This window comes from Antechinus flavipes, chromosome 2 (assembly GCF_016432865.1).
Source record: "Antechinus flavipes isolate AdamAnt ecotype Samford, QLD, Australia chromosome 2, AdamAnt_v2, whole genome shotgun sequence".
NCBI classification, from domain to species: domain Eukaryota; kingdom Metazoa; phylum Chordata; class Mammalia; order Dasyuromorphia; family Dasyuridae; genus Antechinus; species Antechinus flavipes.
This window is the reverse complement of record NC_067399.1, coordinates 617,280,251-617,301,710: the sequence shown is the minus strand read 5'-3', so window position 1 is coordinate 617,301,710 and position 21,460 is coordinate 617,280,251. Positions and strand designations below refer to the sequence as shown.

The following is a 21,460-nucleotide window of genomic DNA, read 5'->3' as shown; positions in this document are numbered from 1 at the left end:
GCTAGGTTCAGTAAGTAGTTTAAGAAAAAAAATTAGATGTTTCATTGATTAATATTGGATTCATATGTGGGACCATTTATCAAAATATCTTTCCTCCTAGGAGCTTCCTGAAGAGTACTACATTGCTCTTTTTGGAGTGAATTTGTATAATCTTAATTAGCATTTGCAAATGACTAAACTCCTATACCACAAGGTAATTTAAAATAAGACAAACTTTACAGATACACAAGACAGCTATGATGATTATGCTTTTAATGGGGATTATCAGCAATTGTATAAAATGCTTTACTGCAAACAATGTTTTACAGACTCAATAGTATATTGTCAAGAGAAGAATAAATGGGTAACAGAGTAAAGTCTACAAAGTTTCTAAGAGCCTAAAATGTGAAGTTAATTTAAAGGATGTAGAATCAGCTGCAAACAGCTATCATTTGTTCTAAATAAGGTTAAGTAAAGTCTGAGTAGGACTATATTATAAGATTTGTAGAGCTACTGTTACAAATTTAGACATAAAGTAAAATTATTTCCAGTGGATTGGTCCTGGAGAACTCCGAAGAAGCTCTCTAGTAGCTCCTAGAAGTCCCCTAACCCAGGTCAAATACAATTTCAGGCTAAGGAGTTCCAAAAAATCCAAATTCAAAGAGGGAAGAGTTTTAAAGTCTGATATAAAGTTTCCTGTTGAGAGAATGTAAAAATGGCACAAATGTTTATATTAGGACAGTGTTTTTGAGCTTGAAGGAATGTTTCACTATTTCTTCATAAATAAATGCCCCAAGGCACAAGTAGTCAAGACAATCTATTAAGATGTTTTACGGTCTAAAACCACAATTATCCTTATACTATGAGAGCATATCTTTACATATTTCAATTGCTTAGTTGAGCAACTGAACATAATTATGTCTCTAGTGCTGCAATATGACTTTTCTATTACACAGGATACACCAACAATCCTTATGGATAGTTCAAGTATAATGGAGCCAATAGTATTTCATGGCAAGCTAGGTACTGAACACACTGTCTTGTCTTTTCATTCTACTCATTTTGAGAGTTTGAGTATTACAATACTTTCAACTCCATGAAAAAAATCAGTGAGATGCAATTAATTGCGTTATATACTGTCCACACATTGTGCTCTGTCTTGACAAATGAATAAAATACAGGGCATTCAGATAGCCAGATAGCCCAATAACTTGTAGAGAAGGTTTCAAATTTTTCACAAATGGGGTGGGGTGGGGGGGGGAATGGATCAGAGCTAACAACAAGGCTTAAAGCCAATTTTACTTTTTAGTTTCTGGACTAATGAGTATACCCTTTAAAAAGCTAGACACTTCAATGCACTGTCTAAGTTAGTTTATACATGAATATGATAGTAAAACTATGAAAGAAAAAGATTCATTGATAACCACTAAGACTTGCTCTTCCAGAGCAAAAAATAAAATAAAATAAACAATTCCGTAGAAAGGGCAATACTTTTGGTTAAGAAAGCTACACTTGAATTTTAGGGAAAAGTTATTTCATTTGGAAATTTCATTGTATGCTTTCTAAAGCAACCCAAATGGCAGCTGCAGAGGTCTTTGCAATTAGGCACCCTAATGCAATACTTAGTTAAATTGTGAATACTTTAAATGATCTCTTCACAAGTGAGCTTTTCTTTTCAGGGTTCACTGAGCAATATGTTATCGTTTAATCTCACTAGTTCAAATTTGGCAGAAAGGAAACACAACACAGTACTTAGTAAGACCCAGAAACACAATGATTCAGCAAGCTGTAGTCAGTTGGTTTATGGATGTGCGGTGATCAGCAGAAAGATTCCTTGGTTTCTAGTGTTTGTTTCCTCATATCTAGAAGGGGAAACAGTTAAAATTATTCAAATTACTCATTATTTGCCTAAGACAACACAGTCAAAATCAATATAATGCAAATACAAAAACAAGTCTTTTTTCTATATGATATTCATCCTGATGCACTAGGTCTCATGGATCATAGCAGTAAGTCATCAAACAAACCAAACATCAACCAAAGGAAAAAAAATGACAAAATGCTATAATCAACTTAAAAAAAAAAAAGTTGGATTAGATGACTGAGAATCCTCCTCTATCTCTAAATTTATAAGTCAATGAAAACTAATCGGGTCCATATTACCAAGCTAAATTTCTATGTATCAGGGCACAAGCTATGTGACTCTGGCCAAATCACTTAATTTGCCTCAGTTTCCTCACTTGTAAAATGAGTTAGAGAAGATAATGGCAAACCATTCCAGTACCTTAACTGAAAAGCAGCCTAATCTAGTGAGACAGCTCTGAATAGTTCAGTCTGTCCTGTAATTAAGCAAATTCAGGTCTTAAAAGAATTAACATTAAACCTGAGGTTGGATCAAAATCAGACACATGAATGTTTTCAACAAAAGTGTTGCTAAAATGCTTGGAATGAAAAATTCTCCTAAATATATAAATTTGAATATGTAAAAATTCTAAGATCTCAATACCAGCAATTAAACCATCTTGACAAAGAATTTGTTGCCTATATATGTGGCAAAAGCAAGTGATTGAACATAAATCACAATTTACAGCAAGCTGATTTATCAACCTGCCATTTTCAGCCATTAATGACAACGCTCACAGTTGAGGAGACCTACCTGGACAGGGGTTCGATACAACCACTTGTCTTTGTCGACTTTAAGCTGCATACAGGCAAAAAGATCACAAACTGCTGGCAGGCCATAATGGTCTTGGGGAAAGGGATGTTCTTCATGTAGGGGTGAACTGAGGAATGCTTCCTGTATGAATGAACAACCGAGAAAGAGAAAGCTGAAATAAACTCTTAATTATTTGTCCAAATTAGGTAAGCCAACTTTTTTTGCCCCTTTTATTAGAAATAATGAACTAGCTTCATTTCTCATGCATTTTAGAATATGGAGAGTGCTCAAGGGAGCAGCCAAATGAGGAAAATCTTAAACCAATAGTTACTGTTTAACAATATTGTACGCCACACTTTTGTGACTAGGTGTGACTGATATTCTTGACCCTTAGTTTTATATGGAAATGGAAATTGTCACATTGTACAAACTTATCTTACAATCTGACTGCTGGACTAAAGGGCTTTACAGCCCTTAAAGTGATGTGAAAATGTGAATTACTCAATGCCACTGATGTATAGGAATAACTTTTCTACAAGTATTGCTTTAAGACTAACCTATCAGTGTTAAACCCATGCTCACCTGGGCCTTCTTTCGAAGTAACCACTTGTCTTCCCCAGGGGGCTGGCTAGAGCTTCCTGTGTTCTTTGAAGGCAATATCCAATCAGCTGCATTAATTGGACAGTGCCAAATGGTCGTGGGATTAGGTCGCATTTGTTTGGCTGGTGACAGCCCCTCCTGGGTAACTTTGTCATCTGGACTGTTTGCTTCCTGTACTCTTACTTCTTTGGGTTTTGTTTTGACAAGCCAATCTGACAAGGAGCTGTCCAGCAAGATCTTGAGGGGTTCAGAAATTGTACAAGGAGCTGGCTTTGGTATCTTAGCCCGTTCCTCTGCCTCATCCCTAGAGGGACAGAGCCACATATGCAAGGTGGGTTTCAGCTTTGCTGGCTCAGATTTCAAAACTGGCAGTTGATCCATTGGGACACCATTTTTATCTTTTCCTTCCTTTTTCAGGAGCCACTTACACAAGGCCTCCTTCTCACATTGATCTTCACACACACACTCGGAAAAGCTGGTACAAGGCTCATTAGCTTTGCACACCTCCTCAACTTTAAAAGGAACCTGATGATGCTGAACAAGCCAATTCTCACTTGGTATGAGGGAGGAAAATGCTGGCTTCTTCCCTTCCAGGTGCTCATTCAGGCACTTCAGATTTCCCAAATTTTCAATCTCTACACCTTTGGGCTGGTTGCCCTGACAGTTGGTGCAGGAACCAGGCTTGAGAAGCCAATCACTTGAATTATAATCTTCCTTGAAAAGCCGAAAAAGCTTTGATTTATCATCTGATTCAAAGTTGCCATTCTCAGGCTCGGGAGAGGTAACCAGCCAATCAGAAAGATCCATTTCTTCTTGCTCAGGGAGCTCTAAGTCAGTCCCCTGTAGAGAGGCCGTAGAGAAGGAACTTTTACGCTTTGAGGGAATTCTTTTCTCAGAAATATCTTGCTTGTGGAGCCAGTTTTCCAAGCCCTTGAAGTTGCCCCAGATGTTACTGATATTAAAGTTGCAGGTTTGGGAGGAGCCCTATCCAAAACACACAAATGTTACCATTTCTTGCTACAATTAGCACAATTCTTAGTTTTCTATACATTTTACAAAGGATGTTAAACTGTTTACTCTTATCTATTATCTCTAAATCTCTAAAACTGGAGCCAGTTGAAATAACCAAATTAATCAGTTTGTATTTTATACTAAACAAAATAGGAAGTCACAGATAATTTCTGAACATGGAAATGACTGATGTGGCCCAACCTGGATCTCACAATCATTTTGTAAATAGTGTTTAAGATGAACACCAATTTTGACCACTGTCAAAAATACAGCACACCTTTTGACCGATACTTCAATTTGTATTTAGAACATAAAATAAATACCTGGCTGCTTGTCAAAGCTGACTTTTTGTTAAGCCAATCTTGAGGATTGGTACTAGGTACATAAGGAGACTGACGAGTTGAGGCAGGTTTGCTTCCAAGGAGCCAATCACGAAGTGGAATAAATGAAGGACGAGATGATGGTTTCTGCCAATCAGATGACACCATTACTTAATTATATACATCAATCCATTACCAATTCATGCAACAGAGACAGTCTTGGCACAGTGGGAAATGGATTAGAAGTAGAGATCTAGGGATCTAGACCCAAGTTTTCTACTAGCAAATGATAGGGGATACAAACTTCTCTGAATTTCAGTGTTCTCTTATAATCTTCCAGCTCTAAACTGGAGCCAGTCGGAATACCAAATTAATCAAGTTGTATTTTATACTAAATAAAATAGGAAGTCACAGATAATTTCTGAGCATGGAAATGAATGACATGGCCCAACCTGGATCTCACAATTATTCTGGCAACAGTGTTTAAGATGAATACTAATTAGAACACTACCATAATAGTACAGTCAAGAGAGTATGAGGAAGATAGTGGCTGAGTGGAAATAAAGAGGAAAAACATAAAAAGTATAATGGAGAGGGAAATGTATGAACCCAAGTGACACTAAAGGGAAGAAAAAAATAAATACTTTTACAGCACCTACCTCCCAGGAGGCAGACATGGGACTATAAAGGATAACATGTTTTTTTAAATATCTAATGACAGTTTTTGTAATCACCTATATTACCTATTATAGAAACTATAACACGGCACTAAGGACTTTACAAAAATCTTTTTTGATTATCACAACAACCCCATATAAAGTGTGAATATTCTTCTCTATTTTACAGTTAAGGCAATGGGCAAAGTAGGGGAAATGACCTACTCAGGATCATACAGCTAGTAAGTGCCAGAGATTGGATTTGAACTTGAGATTCTAGGGCTCCTCTCCACTGTGCCAATCAGAAGAAGCGGGTGTCTTTCCTTTGAAGAGGGGTCAGTGATGAATTTGAGGTGATACTGGGATAACAATGAGTTCCATCAGACAAAACGCCAAATAGTAAAATAGTCATTATGAAGCATATCCTGTTTGAGGGGAATGGGAGGAAGGAGACCCTGAAAAAGCTTAGCTAAACTCTGGAAACCTACAATAAAAACTGGCAAAACTGAAATCACATAACTGAGTTGGACTTAAAACTAAAATTAATGCTTAGGCAGCTGATTCAAATCCACGAACAGCTGCACTCACCTGCTCCTGCTTGGGAAAAGAAGCCCTTCTCTCTACAGGTGGCCCAGGATTGGGTGAAGCAGCACAAGTCATCAAGTGCTCGGGAATTTGCTTAAAAGGAAACAATCATCCTTTTTATTATGCCACACAACTTCAAATTCTGAAACCCCCTCAAATTATATAGTGCTACTTTCCCTCTCCCTCCCCCACCTCACCCTTTTCATTCTGTTTACTTGATTTTTTATTATTTGGAAGTTTTGTGCTTTATTTGGTTCTGTTCCTTGTAATATATATATATATGTGTATATATATATATATATATATATGTGTGTGTGTGTGTGTGTGTGTGTGTGTCCAAAACTTCATCTATATCTATATATCTATATAGGTATAGATATATGGATATATAGATATAGATGAAGTTTTGGATTCATTTATCAATTGAAAGAAAAAAAAAATTACAGTCTTAACAGTAGAGAAAGCAAACCCAAGAACAATAAAACTAAATATTTCACTGGAAATGAAATACAGCTCAGGTCCTGTAGTCTGCTACAAAAAGGTGTTTGATGCTGAACAAGTTGCCTCTTACCCTCTAGCCCATTTGCTCATCTCTAAAACAAAGTAAGTATAAGAGTTCTCTTAGGGTTCCCTCTCCACATTAATGATCTTATATAATTGATTCTTATATAAGGCAGGTAAAATTCTCAAAATTAATGAAGCTATACAAAGCTTTCAACAAGACAAGCCTTGTTGTCTACTAGTAGAAATATAAAATCTTCACTCAAATTAGTGGCAAATGCCTGTGCCAAAATTTATGCCCTATTCTTAAAATGTCATTAATTCAGACCATAAATAGAAAGAGATAGTGTCATACTAAGCTCAAAAAAATTAAAGTCTAAGTTGTATGGATGTTTTTAACAGCAGCAAGGATCTTTCAGTAAACTAAGGTGACTCCTAAACTTTTCATTTACTTGGAATTTGGGTGCAATATAATTAAATAGAATAAATCTAATTAAAATGGAGGGCCAACACATTTTCTTAAAAACCATCAAACAGTAGTTTAACAAAACCTATATGCTATTAAACACAACAATTAGGGAAGAATCAGAAATATTCCACATGTTCTCATCACAAACATTAAAGATACTCACCATGGTTTTGAGAGAGCCAAATGTAGTGATGGTCTGACGCAGAGAAGCTGTATCAGCCTCAAATAGCAGGACAGTGGAATCTTCAGGTTTGAGGGTCAAGCTACCCAGCCTAGAAATAAACTTTTCTTTTTTAATCATTAAAGACCAGAGAAACTTTCCCATGACATACATACCATTCATTTCTGCTTTAAAAACAACGAAAAAAGTAAGCTACCTACTAAAAGAGGATAGCTAGGTGGTACAGTGGATAAAGTGCCAGCCCTGAAATCAGGAGGACCTGCATTCAAATCTGACCTCAGACACAACATTTCCTAGCTGTATGATCTTGGCAAGTCCCTTAACCCCAATTGCCCCAGCCAAAAGAAAGAAAAAACTAAAAGAACCAAGGGTAAGGAGACATAAGTGTTTTATACTGCCGATAGTCATGTAAAATGTGCTGGGCAGAAAAATCTCAATTAAATGAGGTTAAAAAAAAGGAATGAAACAGCTAAAACTTCTATTTTCTAAGATACATTTAACAAAAAACAGAATAATTAAAGGCATTCAAAGGTTATTTACCTCTCCAAGCACACAGAAACTTGATTGGCTAGATCCTTGCTACGAGTACATTCCAACTGGTGAATAAGACAATTGAATTGTCCCAGTAACTGTAAGAAGAATACAATCATGACTTTAATCCTACTGAAAATGTAGCCAACGTAAAAAGTCACATCTACATTTCAAACTGCATTTGAAATCTATTAATCTATAGCTACATATGCATGTATCATGTAAATTTTTATTCAAATATTTTACAATAGGGAAAAACCACAAAGCAGTGTACACTAGTACAAAGAATAATGGACTGAGAGTAAGGCCATTTGAATTCTAACCCCAGCTCTGCTACTAACTGTGGCATGGGTTCACTGATTCACTTCTATAATTTTTGGTTTTCACATCAAAAAGAAAATTTGATTAGATGATCATCCTCAGTTCTAACAGACTAAGATTAAAAGTAAGAATTATAAGTCCTTCTGACCCAATAGAGCTGCTGAGCTTGCTGCTGAAGTGTTTCTTCTTTAAGCTGATAGATGAGATCCACCTGTTCATACAACCACACCTCACGGCTGCGCAGACATTCTAGGTGACGGCTTATGCAGCTGTGAATCTGAGCTTTAACCTAAGAAATACACAAGAGTTCCATTAGACCTCATAAAACAATTTTAATTCAAAATGAATTTTATCTAACTAAACACCTGAACAAAGTCTATTAAATTTAATTTTCCAAAGTCATGACTAACCCCTAAAACTTTATCAGTACTGCCCTTGGAAGATCCAAATTTATATTAAAACTTGCAATGTTCTTTAAAAAAAAACTTAGCAACAGTAACAAATAATTACTATATCTAAGTAATTTTAGACATTATAATTACAGTTATCTATGGAATGAGTCAAGGTCTAGAGTTGTTATCTTACTACCAATACCCACAGAAAGAGGAGTGATTTATAGTAATACCTATTTAATCAAACATGCTATGGCATGTCAACATCTGAAGATGATTAATATGACAGTTTAAGCAAGATTAATTCAAAATGCCTAAGGAAAACTATACGAATAATAATTCTAAGAAGTCTAAATTTGAAATGCCAATTCACAAAAGCTAAGCACTTTTATATTATTTATTAGCCTATAGGGATTTTAGCAATATTTCAAATACATTGTGTTCTATAACCAAGTTACACTTCAAAATCCTTAAGACTCAGAACTTAACTAATTCTGCCACTAACTATAGTAGATCTATGAGAGATGTATTTCAATAACCTAGATTGCTATAACAGGCAATATAGGTGATTACAAGGATATGGCACAAAAACTGTGTCATTATATAGAAAATCGTGTTATCCTTTATATTTGAAGATAATACTTTTCTTCTTTCCTTCAGAAGTCTTATGTTCATTAGGGTACATTCTTTGATTTATCTTTTGTATGTCCCACAGTACAAAAACACAGAAATAAATGCTCCTTAAATGAACTAAATTTCTGCAGTGGGGATGGATTCTAGTTCTCTCCGGAACTAAATTTGTCACAATAGTAAAAAAGAATTAAAAGTAATCCACATAGGAAACCTTATGACCTGAGCTTCTTAGTTTCTAGCAAGATGCTCAAATAACTGTACTGATATCCCAGAGTAGGAAGGATACATTCACAAACTTCATACTTCTCTCAAGTTGTCTTTGATGTGCTGTTCAGCCCTGAGAACACCACCAATGGCATGCTCCAATTCCTTACGGGCTTCACAGCACCTAGCCAGAGGTTCTTTATTGCTGGAACTGCCACTCTGGTCCTGTGATATATTCATGGTGGAACCTATTCTTTAAAACAAACAAACAAAAAAAGCATAGTAATATTAAGGTAAACATTAATGCTTCTCCTTAAACACACTATTTTAGACATCTCAACTATGCAAAATTTACTGATTTTTCCATCATTTTCCTACCTACCTCTTAAGTACTATAAATTTTTGTTAAACCTCATGTCAATGGACATTTGGTGAACATTTAAATTATAATTTCCCTTAATCTATATAGCAATTTCTCACAAATTCAAACAATTTCACATATTCCTCTGTATATATATTTATGAATTTATGTGGTACCAAATATGTGTGTTTCCATTTTATAAATTCAAATATTTACCTACTAATAATAGCAGCAGGGCCACAAAAATGAAAATTGACAATTCATGTCCTCAAGGAGCTTAAAATTCACTAGGAAGGATTCAACATATCCCAAAGCAATAAGGCAGAGTATACTAAAAGTAGAAGAATGAGGGGCAGCCAGGTGGTGCAGTGGACAGCACACCAGCCCTGAAGTCAGGAGGACCTGAGTTCAAATCTGGCCTCACTTAACACTTCCTAACTGTGACTCTAGGCAAGTCATTTAACCCCAATTATTTCAACAAAAAAACGAAAAAAAGAAAAAAGTAGAGGAATGAGAAAGAAATACAAATAAAATGATACTAAAAGATATTAATAAAAAAGTTCAAATTTTCAAAATTCAGATTTAAAAAATGAAATGTAAGTTTGAGACAAATTGTGGAGTGCTTTTTTTTTTTTTTAAATCTGGCTAGGGAATTTTTATTTTATCCTAGATACAACACTGGAATAAAGCATTGTGAATAGAGAAGAGAGCAAAGAAGTTGAATATGCAGTCTTTCAAATGTCAGTCTTTGTATACTGAATGGTTGTCTACTAATGATAAGTTCATAATAAAAAAAAGTTTTTTAAAGATACTAGAAAGATGTAATCAACAAAACTTGGCAACTCTAGGCTCTAAGAATGCTCAAGGTCCCTCCATGTTTTAAAATTCTACCAAGTAAAAATTCTATGATTCCAAAAAAGCTGTTAGGATGGCTTAAAGGGTTAGCCCAACTGTCATCTTACAAATTGAGTTATAAAAATGATTATGAAATGAAGGAAGTCAACTTGTTATTAAGATAAGACCACTATGAGATCCTATAGGAAGCTGGTCTCTGTTATGAAGTTAGAAGCAGTGATATAAATTTTAAAAACAGCAGATTATGAGTACCATAAAAGTAAATCACTCTAAGTTAAACCAAGTTGAGACTTAAAAAGAAATATCACATCTAAATATCACAATGCAAATTACATAACATTAAGAAAATCCAAATGAAATACAGATTGCTGACTTGGATTAATATCCAAATTTCCCTGGCATAACCCTTAGTTTAAATGGGATTGAGATTTTTATCCAGTCCTGAAATAGTAAAACATTCACAACCTAACCTACACTTGAGTTTTCTTTTTGGTCATTGTTTAGTATATTGTATAATGAAGATGATCAGGATTAATTTTTTCTTCATTTTATGCTGGAACCACATAAGAGCACTAGATAATGGCAGGATTTAAAAAAAAAATCAGAACCAATGCAGGTAAACATTATTTTATTTATGAAGATTTGAAAATTGGGGATATTTGGTTTGATTCAAAGTTCTAGAAATAGTCTTCAAACAGGCATCTTATCTCATTAACTCCCTGGTACTACAGACTCAGTTCAGAGGACTACTCCAAGGTTTAAAAGCCATTTGGAGGGACAGCTCAATGGTACAGTAGATGCAGCAGTGGCTCTGAGGTCTAATCCACTCTTAGACACTTAACACTTACTAGCTGTGTGATTCTAGGCTGGACAATTTCACTTAACCCCAGTAATTCGAGGTAGGGAGGTAAAGCCACTTAAGTGCAACCTTGAAAAAATACTTTACTGATTTTTTTTTTTTAAGAAAGAATGTTATTTAAACCTTTTTTCCAAAAAGAGTTCTAACAATTTTTGGTCTTATACAATAGAGTACTCTCTTTGAGAGTAAGGGAAGTCTTTGCTTTTGTTATTTCTAGCTCCAGTGCTTAGCATACAGGATTTTTAATTCATTCTAGCAAAGGCCCATACTCCTTTAAAAAAAAAAAAAAAGCCAATTACCAAACTCTAGAATGTATGCTGGAAATACTTTCTTTCAATTGATCCAAAAGCTCTGAAAGAAATCTTTTGAATAGCTATCAATCCAGAGAAAAGTAACCAGCTCTAAATGTGTTATGAGTAATCCCTTTTTATCCCAGTGAAATAAGTTTTATTAAAATTACAATTCTAGAAAATGAATTATAAATTGAAATATGATTTTCTCTATAGAATTCATGATAAATAGGAGGTTGTATTCCAGACCCAGAACCTAGAGAAGGAAAAAAAGATCAACCTTCTCTTTCTACTCCAGATTTACAAATTTTTATCTTCAAAATTACTATTAAAACAAATGTTTAAGTCAATTTCAAAACCTCCCAGGCTATTAAATTTCTATATGCACTTTTGCAGGTTAAAGAGTGTAAAGCGAAAAGTACAATTTAGCAAGCATTTCTTAAGAACCTACTTACATGTGAATACAGAGAGGACTGGCGAGACTTACATGAACTGATGCTAAGTGAAATGAGCAGAACCAGGAGATCATTATATACCTCAACAACGATACTGTTTGAGGATGTATTCTGATGGAAGTGGATCTCTTCGATACAGAGAGCTAATTCAGTTTCAATTGATCAAGGATGGACAGAAGCAGCTACACTTAAAGAAAGAACACTGGGAAATGAATATAAACTGCTTGCATTTCTGTTTTTCTTCTCGGGTTATTTATACCTTCTGAATCCAATTCTCCCTGTGCAACAAGAGAACTGTTCGATTCTGCACACATATATTGTACCTAGGATATACTGTAACCTATTTAACATATAAAGGACTGCTTGCCATCTGGGGGAGGGGGTAGAGAGAGGGAGAGGAAAAATCGGAACAGAAGTGAGTGCAAGGGATAATGCTGTATAAAAATTACCCTGGCATGGGTTCTGTCAATAAAAAGTTAAAAAAAAAAAAAAAAAAAAAGAACCTACTACATGCAAGGCACCAAAAAAAGTAGTATGGAATCAAAGATGAAAAAACAGCTCCTGTCTTCAAAGATTTACAATGTAATAGGGAAATGTACCATACAAACAAGAGGCATGATATAATGTATAAAGAGCAAAGTAGTGGTAACAAAGATAAAAATGCTCCAAGGAAACTTGATGAAGATTACATGAGATCAGGAAAGATTTCTTAATAGATGTGTTTCAAATTTGTAGAAAATTTCAACAGGCAAAGGAGAAGGGAATGAAAACTGTAGAAACATGGGAGGATGAGGCGGGGGAATGGGGGAGCCAGCAGGGGGAGGAGAGAGGATCTCAGACATGAAAAAAAGTTTGAATGGCATAGAATGCATTCAAATAAAACAGACCAGGGAAAGTCTTAAGTGCCAAGTTAAGGAGTTTTTGCATTTTTATATTCTTCAGAAATAAGGAATGAGAGAAAGGTTATAGGCAGGTAAATAACAAGTCAGCCCAGAAAGCACAAAGAAGCAGCTTTGTAAATGATGTTAGGGTCTTCATAAAGGTACTCATTAACTAGTCTAATGCTGTTTCAAATATTAAGGGTTATTATGAAGGTAGAATAGAAAGGATTTGGTAACTAAATAGAAGCACAGTAAGAAAATTAACTGACATTGTTTATTTCACATTTTTTCAAAGAATTTAAAACCATTTATGGTTACCAATGTTTGCACAACTTCACTTACAGTTAGAAGGCAGTGAAACACAATTGCACCACAAATCAAGGGATTTAAAACTGACGTTTCCTTTGGTTATAAAAGTTCTGATAATTACTAAAATGATTACTTCATGTTTTCTACTTCCCCATTACAAATTGAGAAATGGATGAAAAACACTTAGAATAAATTCAATGAAACTTGTCCGTATTTAAATAGCAAATTCATTATCAATGACAAAGAGACAATTTTTCCCCCACCAAAGTTTCCACTTGCAATTCAATGATAGGATTTATTTAAAAAAAACAACAACAACCACCAAAAAAAAACACATCTGAAACTCAGCTGAAGGAGTATAAAAGTCATTAGAGCTTGTGATGTTTTGAAAAGAGCAAGAGACTTGAATTCTACTTCCTGTTTTATGATTAACTAGATGCCACTGACGAGCCATTTCGGAGTAGTATAATATATCTATATCACAGAGTAGTATAATAAATAGCCTTTACTGAATAGAAAGTCCTTTTGTTTGAGAATTGTTTCATTCTTTCTGCTGGCATAAACAGCACCTAGTATAGTTAGTGCCTGAGACATTGTAGTCACTTAATGAATCCTTGCTCACTGAAGTCACATGAGGGAATAGGGCAGTGGATACAGGAAAAACTTAAGTACAGAAGACCCAGAACTATTCAAAAGAGATTCTAAATGTATAAAGCCCTTTGTAATCCTTAAAGTTCCGCAAAAATATGAGTGATTATTATTATTCAAACTCAGGCTTTTTCCCAAAGCAGAGACAACTTTCAGTACCAAAGGTACAGAGCTGTAGAATAAAGGAGAAAGGAGATTTGTAGGTAGTAATGTGCAGTTTCCTTACTGATTTAAAATATCTTACTCCCTGGTGGATTAATTACTGACAGGGAGAGCTGGAGTTAAAAGCAGATCATCTCCATCTGAGACTCATTTGGGCTAAACTCAGGTTAAAATAAAAATTACTACAGAAAGAATTAAACCTATTTGTTCATTCATTTCTTGGTAAGAATTAATTATTACTTAAACTTTTCAGTCTGATCCTCATTGTAATTCAGTTTTTAAAATCCTGGTCATATTAAGGTTGGAATTATAGGCGGGATCAGAAATCATTATTTGATACTTATCACTTTAAAATTCTGGCACTTATGTTAAGGATTTCATATCTTTTCCAAAGAAAAAATAATTCAAACCACTTTTAAAAATCCATTTAATGATCAATAACCATAATTTTTCAGGTGTTTCATTCTTCCCACACAATCTTATCAAAAATTCTTTGAAAAACAGCTTTGCTAATACTGATTATTACTTACTCCGGTAAGGATGTAGTCAAGTCAATATGACCAAACAGGAAACTTAAATGGGTTTTTGTTTCAATTCTATCCTTAATTAGCCAAAATACATTGTTAAGTTATTTACCTGGGGGTAGAAAAGAGTCCTATATCTTCACTTATGAAAAGAGGACTGGATTAGAACAGAGTTCATGAACCCCTTCCTCAACAGGCCTCTTAATCTGTGGGTTTGGGTTTGTGTGTTTTTTTCGTTTGTTTTGGGTTTTTGTTTTTTTTTTTTTTTTTTGCCATTTTGACAACTCTCCATATTTTACTAAAAAATAAAAACAAAATATGCATTATCCTTAGAAGGGATGCACAGGCTTCAATAGACTGCCAACAACCGTCCAAAAGAAGGGGAAGGGGGAAAGTTATGAACTCCTGAGAATCTCACTCATTAAAGACACCCTGATCTCAAATTATCCAATTTTAAATCTTAAAAAACTTTTGAGTTTTACTCCTTCTTTTTAGTATCTTAATCTACTTGCAAGCATTTGAAAACTTAATATAGAATAAAAGCCTTAATTCCAATTGTTAATGTTAATTTGATTTTCCTGATTTATTACAAATTCTTCAACTGAACAAAGACAAATGGGTCAACTTTTGGAACTATTGTTGAATTTAATTTGTACTTTCTAAAAAATAAGATGTATATAATGAATCTTCTAAGTTCATATGTAAATGATCATATTTCCAGTTCAAAATATAAAAAAATTTAAATATTTTAGGTGCAAAACTAGAAAATAACAATCATTAAAATGCTTAAAGTGCTTAAATTTACCTTCAAAAGGTTCTTTTTTACTTGAGGTTTTTTTCCTTCCAACTGTGGGATCTTCTGAAAAGAAAAAAGTGCCACAATCCATTACATTGCTACTACCCTTTCCAATTCTTTTTAAAAAACTGTTTCTTTAGATCGCCACAGGCAATCAGTATCTATATATTCAGCACAAATAAATATGCACATATCAGCGCTGGATTTACAAGTGTAAATCTACCACTTCAAACTCCCAAACCCAAAGACTGAAAAGTGACCGCAAAATTTTGTTGCCCAGTGCCACGTAATGCTTTTCTATTTCAAGTAACAAACTGATTCATTCAACTTTCTAGGTTTCCAAAGACACTTTCTAGTAGAAATGCAGACTTAGGGAAAAGCCCATCTGTCCCCTATTTTGTGGCAAGTCAGTTCACTGTCCCATCCTAAAAAAAAAAAGCTCATGTTTCAGACTTGACAACCTGCAGCTATGAGGCGGAGGAGCTGGCTCTGCCTCCCACACCGAAAACCAGCCTCGGCCATTTAAAGCCCTAGCTTCGGTGTCCCGACGAACCAGACCCGAATAATACAATCGCATGGCGCACACTGCCCCGGCCCGGCCCCTCGACCTGCCCGCCGCCCTCTGGGGTGTCCCAGAGCAAGGCGCCCGCATACCGTCCGCGAGTGACCGCCGCCGAGCGGGCCGGGCTCTGCCCCTAGCCAGAGGAAGGCAGGACGACAACAAAGCCTGAAGCAGACAATTTATCAGTTGAGGCTACCGGGGCGGAAAATTTATCCTGGAGCTAGCACAGCATTCGGCCCCGCCCCTCCTGTCACCTGTCACCTGATTCCTGCGTCACCAGGCCGCCACTGCCTCGGCTGCAGCTCGCACGTCCGCACTCGCGCAAAGGAGTGGGGGAGTGGGGGAGTGGGGGGGGGGGGGGCCCCCGCAGGGCGAGGCCGCCTAGCAAACCCGGATAGGTAAAGCCTCGGCGTAGGCCCCGGACGGGCCCGTGCCGGGGACGAGGTGGGGAGGCCCGCCGGACCATGACATTTCCCTGGTCATGCTCGGCCCCTTTCCGGAGCGGGCCCAGCAGGCCGCGAGGGCCGCAGCCCCCCGGAGTCGGCCGCAGGCAGTGCCCCAGCATTAGGACATCTATCCCGGCCCGGGTCAGGGTAACCGATGCGATACCTCCGGGGGCCCGAGCGGGAGTCTCGCTTTTTCCGCCCAGAGACCTCCCTCCCCCCCCCCCCCAAAGAGAAAGGCAGGCTTTGAGGGCCCAGGGAAGGGGAACAGCAAACCATGGTCACGGAGACGTACATATTCGCACATACACCTATACACACAAATACAGGCGCGCTCTAAGTACGCGCACAAAGAGGAAGCTCTCTAGCTAGACCTGTAAAAGTCGTATTTGGACGCCCAGGGCTCTACCGGCAGGAAGGGTTGTTTGCCTTCCTCCGTATCCCCAGGGCTGGCTTAGCACAGTGCCGATCCGAGGTGAAGGGCTTAAGGATGAATATGGAAATTGTTTAGAAGTCACAAGTGTAACAAATAATGGGAGAAGTACACAAGTTTAACCTATAATGGGGGAGGGAGAAAAATTTGCAACACAAGATTTTGCAAAGGTGAATGATGAAAATGTCTTTGCATATATTCGGAAAAATAAAATGCCATTTAAATGAATAAATGTTGGCTGTGCACAACATGACAAATATGGAAATATGTTTAAAAGGACTGTATATATTGTACCTAGATCTGGTTCCTAGATGTCTTGAGAGGAGAGAGGAAAAAGAAAAAGTTGGACAAAGTCTTTGGAAATATACTATTAAGAAAAAAAAAAAAGAATGTAACATCATGTTTAACATGTCATTACCATCAGACTTTTTCAGTAATATTTAGATTTATCTAACCTTTGCACTTTTTTAAACCAAATTAGGCGTACTTTTTCCTTTGAAGAGAGGAGCACTCTTCATATAATACTAGTGATAAAAAGAAAAATGTTCCAGAAATTTAAAAATAAATAAGTAAATGCTGGCTGTCTATTATAAGAACTATAGGTTTATTCTCTCCCAAGTGTCAGAATGAAGATTGGTGGGCATAGTATATATAACGGATAAAGCACTGGGCTAAAACTCTGGATAAGTGAATGCTAGTGCCAGCTCTGCTACTATCTCCTGATACCAAAAAGAATGTAAAAACAGTTTCTAGGGATTGATTACAAGGTATACAATAACTTTTATTTACTATTTAATTAGGAATCTGATCAGCTAAATTCAAAATTCACAACAAATTTCTAAATTAAACAACCAGAAATTAAGCTAAAAAATGTTCCATCCTGATTTTTCTCTCTAATGTTAGGGTTATGGGAACAATGCTCTTTTCTTGAAAGATGTTTATTCTAAACAAACAACAGAGATCTAGGACTTAACTTCAAATGTGAAAACTGTATCCATTGTAAAAATCCTCCAAAGCCATCCATATTGATACTAAACCTTTTAAAAATAAGAGAGCAAAGGGTGAAAAGAACCTAGGGATCACTTTGCTTCTAGTCATCAAACAATACCTTTTTTTAAAGTTTTCTAAGCAATTATAGCAATAACAGATCAAATTATCACTTAAGTACCAGAGTCCAATGTCACAATTACTAGAATGTCAGGCATTTCAAATTCCAATGATTTTAAGATTTGATTTTTTAAAAATTGACCCAGTACATTGAAGGGGGTAATGAAGTATTTAAATATGTCTCTCATCACTTTTAAAATAATGAGGGTTACAGAATTTAAGACTAAAAAAAAATCATTTAATAAAAACATTTTTAAAAGATGGGTTAAAATTTATTTAAATTATAAAAGTAACTTAAGCTGTTCATATCCCATATATATATATATATGCCAGCCTGTGAAAAGGCCCCAAAATGGAATGTTATATGTAAGGGCCAAGATGAACAGTTTGGCCAGACCTAAGAATACCTTAAAAGGCCTAATGTGTCTGGAAAGGGAAGCTGGAACCAAAGTGCAAGGGGCTCTAAAAACCAAGGAGAGTTTTTATTTGATCCTCCAAGTAACAGGGAGTCACTTGAGCTTATTGAGAAAAAAAGTGATATGGTCAGGCCAGTGCTTTGAGAAAATCACTTTGGCAAGTTTTTGAATAACGTATTAGAAGGGTAAAATACTTTTCACAAGGAAACCAATTATAAGGCTGTTAAAATTGCCAGAACTGAAGTGATGGCCCTCTATCTGAAGGAGACAAATCCAGATTTAATGGGGGATGAGCAATCAAGAATAACTTCAAGGTTTCAAACTTATGTGACTACAGGGAAAGTGTAATACTTAACAGAAATAGAAAAGTCTGGTCTGAGGGGTGAGTTTTGGGAGGATGATTACGCAAAAAGTCCTTCATTTCATAAATTATTCACCAGCTTTAACTATCACTTAATTCAATAGAAGTGAAATTTCAAAAGTCAAGGGACATGGGGAGCCCTAAAAATAAACTATAAACATGAATAACCCAGTCAATAATTTTTAGCAAAATATAATTTGCTTAATATTTGACAATTCAAAATAGACTAGGCTTTAAAGGATAAATGAAACACAAAAGAAATCTTCCAAAATTAATTCTATTATTTACTAACCCACTATAGATCTGAATAATTAGACAATTCAAAGAATAACCACAATACTGAAAGATAACAAGTAATTTAGTTTAAATGTTCAATGGGTGCTATAATTACTAGATACCAATATAATTCCATTCAACAAGCAATCAAGTATCTTACTAGATTCACAGTGCTACTAGGGACAGGGAAGACACAAAAATAATACAACATACATCCCTTATAGATCTTACAATGTTTGTTGGGGTGGGAAGTTGAGAGGGAAGGAAGCAATCAGGCCAGAATACAATATATTATATGCTCAAATAACCAGGGAACAAAATAAATCATAAATACATAAGAGTTCTATGTGAAAATTAAAATAGTAGAGATCCCTTCTGAATGGGGGGGGGGGGGAGGTAGAATTGGAGAACATTATAAATATACTAAACTATGTGAACAAAAAAGTATTTTTTATTACTTTGACTAGTACAGGAATGCCATGGGTTTCATCCAGTTTAATGTGAAGTGGGAACAAAATTGGGAAATAAGGTGGAAGAAATGGTGGGAAGACCTTGAATGTCAGACGAGGCATGGGTTTTATTAAGTTGTGAACGGTTTAAACTCTAACCCAGACAAGATCAGACTTGTATAAGGACGATTAATATGATCAAAGAAACACACGGCTTTACTATTCACTTTCTTTACTGTCTTCTCTTTATAATCAACCTGGCTTAGCTGCTCTCCAAGTTCAAAACAGAAGCAGCTGATCCTGTTCAATTAGGTTTCTATTATTTAAGCTTGTGAAGGAAAAACTATTATGCAATCTCCAAGTTATTTTTTTTAAAAAGACGCACTTTTAAAAAGCATCCTTCCTTAAACATTCAATTGTAGGAATAAAGCCTCGATGTGATTTAACCCGCAAAGGGGACCCCCAACAAAGGAAAAAGAGAAGCTCCGCTCCCCAGCAGCCCTGACCAGCCCACGACAGGAGCCGTCGAGGGGCCCGGGTTTTCCCGGTTTTAGGGTCAGCCCGGTGGTTACCGACCAGAATAACGGGCCAGCCGCGGCTGAGCGACTTCAGACAAAAAGTCACCGCCGACTTGGGGTGTGAAGAGGGAAGCCCGACTAGGAGGCCGTTCCAAAATCTAGGGGAGGGGTGGTAGCAGGGTCAGCATAATAGAGGTGGAACCCGGAGAGATAGGCAAGCAGAAACGGCACGAGCCGGCCCGGATCACAAGTGCCGCTGGGGGTCCCGGAGGCCCCTTAAAACGCCCGCAGCCCTGGCTAGGCAGCACATCCTCAAAGTCGGTGCAGCTCCAAGGTTTTGGGGACATCTTATGGACCCTTTTTGAATTCAAGGTACCGAGCTCGGGGACATCTCTTCCCCGCCTTCTCAGATACCCCTGTTCCCATGGGTGCTTTGGGGATGGGGCTCAACCTCCGCGTCCCTTCACCTTAGCCAGAGTCTGTCCCAGCTCAGCCTGCTGCAAAGAAGGGAGGAGTTCTCTCCTCCTCCTTCTCCGCAGCGATCAAAACGAAGAGCCGGCCCGCCTGCTCCTCGATGACTGCTCCTGGAAGCCCCACCTAGACTCGGGTCTTCGAAAAGGGAGAGGGCCCGGCCTCGAGAGAGAAGGGCCAGAGGCTGACAAACGTGGGCCGGACAGCGGCTCGCCAAGGGAAGGTCAGGATGCGGAGGAATGGCCGGCCGAGGCCCCAGCCTGTCAGTCGGACGGTCGGTACGCCTGTCTCTCTCCACCCCTCCCTCACCACCGCCCTACCGCCCCGCACAAGGCCGGTCTGAATATGTATACGAGCCCGAGCCGTTCTTACCGCTCCCCCCAGGCGCCGACGGCCACTCCCGCACAGTGCGCTGAATCCCGGCCGGTCCGCAGCGGACAAGAAGCAGCGAGACTGACAGGAGGCTCCGAGAGCGAATCTCGCGAGAGCAGCGCGTTTTGTGTCCTTCCACTTCCGGGGGGAGAGCGCTTTAACTACTCTCGCGAGATCTCCGCTCCAAGCCGGAGAGAAGATCTTGTCTGCCCTCTGTCGGCGGCACGAAAGGATGTGTCTAAGACGAAGCACGTTACCGTGGATCCCCGGGCACGTGCACCTTCCCCGGATCCTAGCAAGCATCTGCAGCTGAACTCTCTGGCCTTCACCTTGCACTCAGCACCGTGCACCCGGAATATATGTGGTGCTCGGGGAGGCCTGGTACCTCCGGTGTGAGGGCCAGTGAGCCGTTTTCACAGCCACTCTTCCACCTCAGGTGTGTCCCCCTTTCCCGGCTCTCACCTGGGCCTCGCCGAAGCGTATTCGGGGTCACCTCTCAGCAGACAGGAGCAACCGAGTTAGGAGTGGGGGGGAGGAGAGAAGGGGGAAAGGAAGAAGGGGAGGGGGAGGGGAATCCAGAGGGCGCCATCCCTTCCATTGAGCATCCCAGAGGAATTGAAAGCCCAGAAGCAGGAGGGGCGGAGGCCAGGCCGTGGCTGCCAGAAGTCACTTAAATCAATTTCATGAGTCAAGATGTGATGTCAGCTGCAGCGCCCGAGTAGCGGTTTCGGAGAGTGAGCAGCATCCAGGGTAGGGCTCACATTCATCTCGCATTTGTCGGAGAGAGAAAGTTCAGAAACTGGGGACACGTGTTGGAATAATATTTTGTTTGCCCGCCAGCCGTGCGCCGTCTTGCCACTTGTTCCCTTGGAC

General features: G+C 37.9%; 1 protein-coding gene across 5 annotated transcripts; it reads right to left on the bottom strand.

Annotated features, from left to right (window-relative positions):
• Positions 1 to 235: 235 nt before the first annotated feature.
• Positions 236 to 20,697, bottom strand: NCOA4 (nuclear receptor coactivator 4). 5 transcript variants are annotated; one of them, XM_051981867.1, is made up of 11 exons: positions 20,588 to 20,697; positions 15,189 to 15,242; positions 9,139 to 9,292; positions 7,959 to 8,099; positions 7,499 to 7,587; positions 6,941 to 7,049; positions 5,811 to 5,900; positions 4,570 to 4,713; positions 3,218 to 4,219; positions 2,636 to 2,776; positions 236 to 1,841 (listed from the first exon to the last, which is right to left on the bottom strand). In XM_051981867.1, exons 3-11 carry the CDS (start codon positions 9,277 to 9,279, stop codon positions 1,836 to 1,838), a joined length of 1,863 nt encoding a protein of 620 aa, XP_051837827.1. In that variant the 5' UTR covers positions 9,280 to 9,292; positions 15,189 to 15,242; positions 20,588 to 20,697; the 3' UTR covers positions 236 to 1,835. The 5 variants fall into 5 exon arrangements, with proteins under 5 accessions (XP_051837827.1, XP_051837829.1, XP_051837830.1 ...); XM_051981869.1 differs by having other exon boundaries at positions 9,139 to 9,287; XM_051981870.1 differs by having other exon boundaries at positions 15,189 to 15,239; positions 20,588 to 20,657.
• Between the last annotated feature and the right edge of the window lie 763 nt (positions 20,698 to 21,460).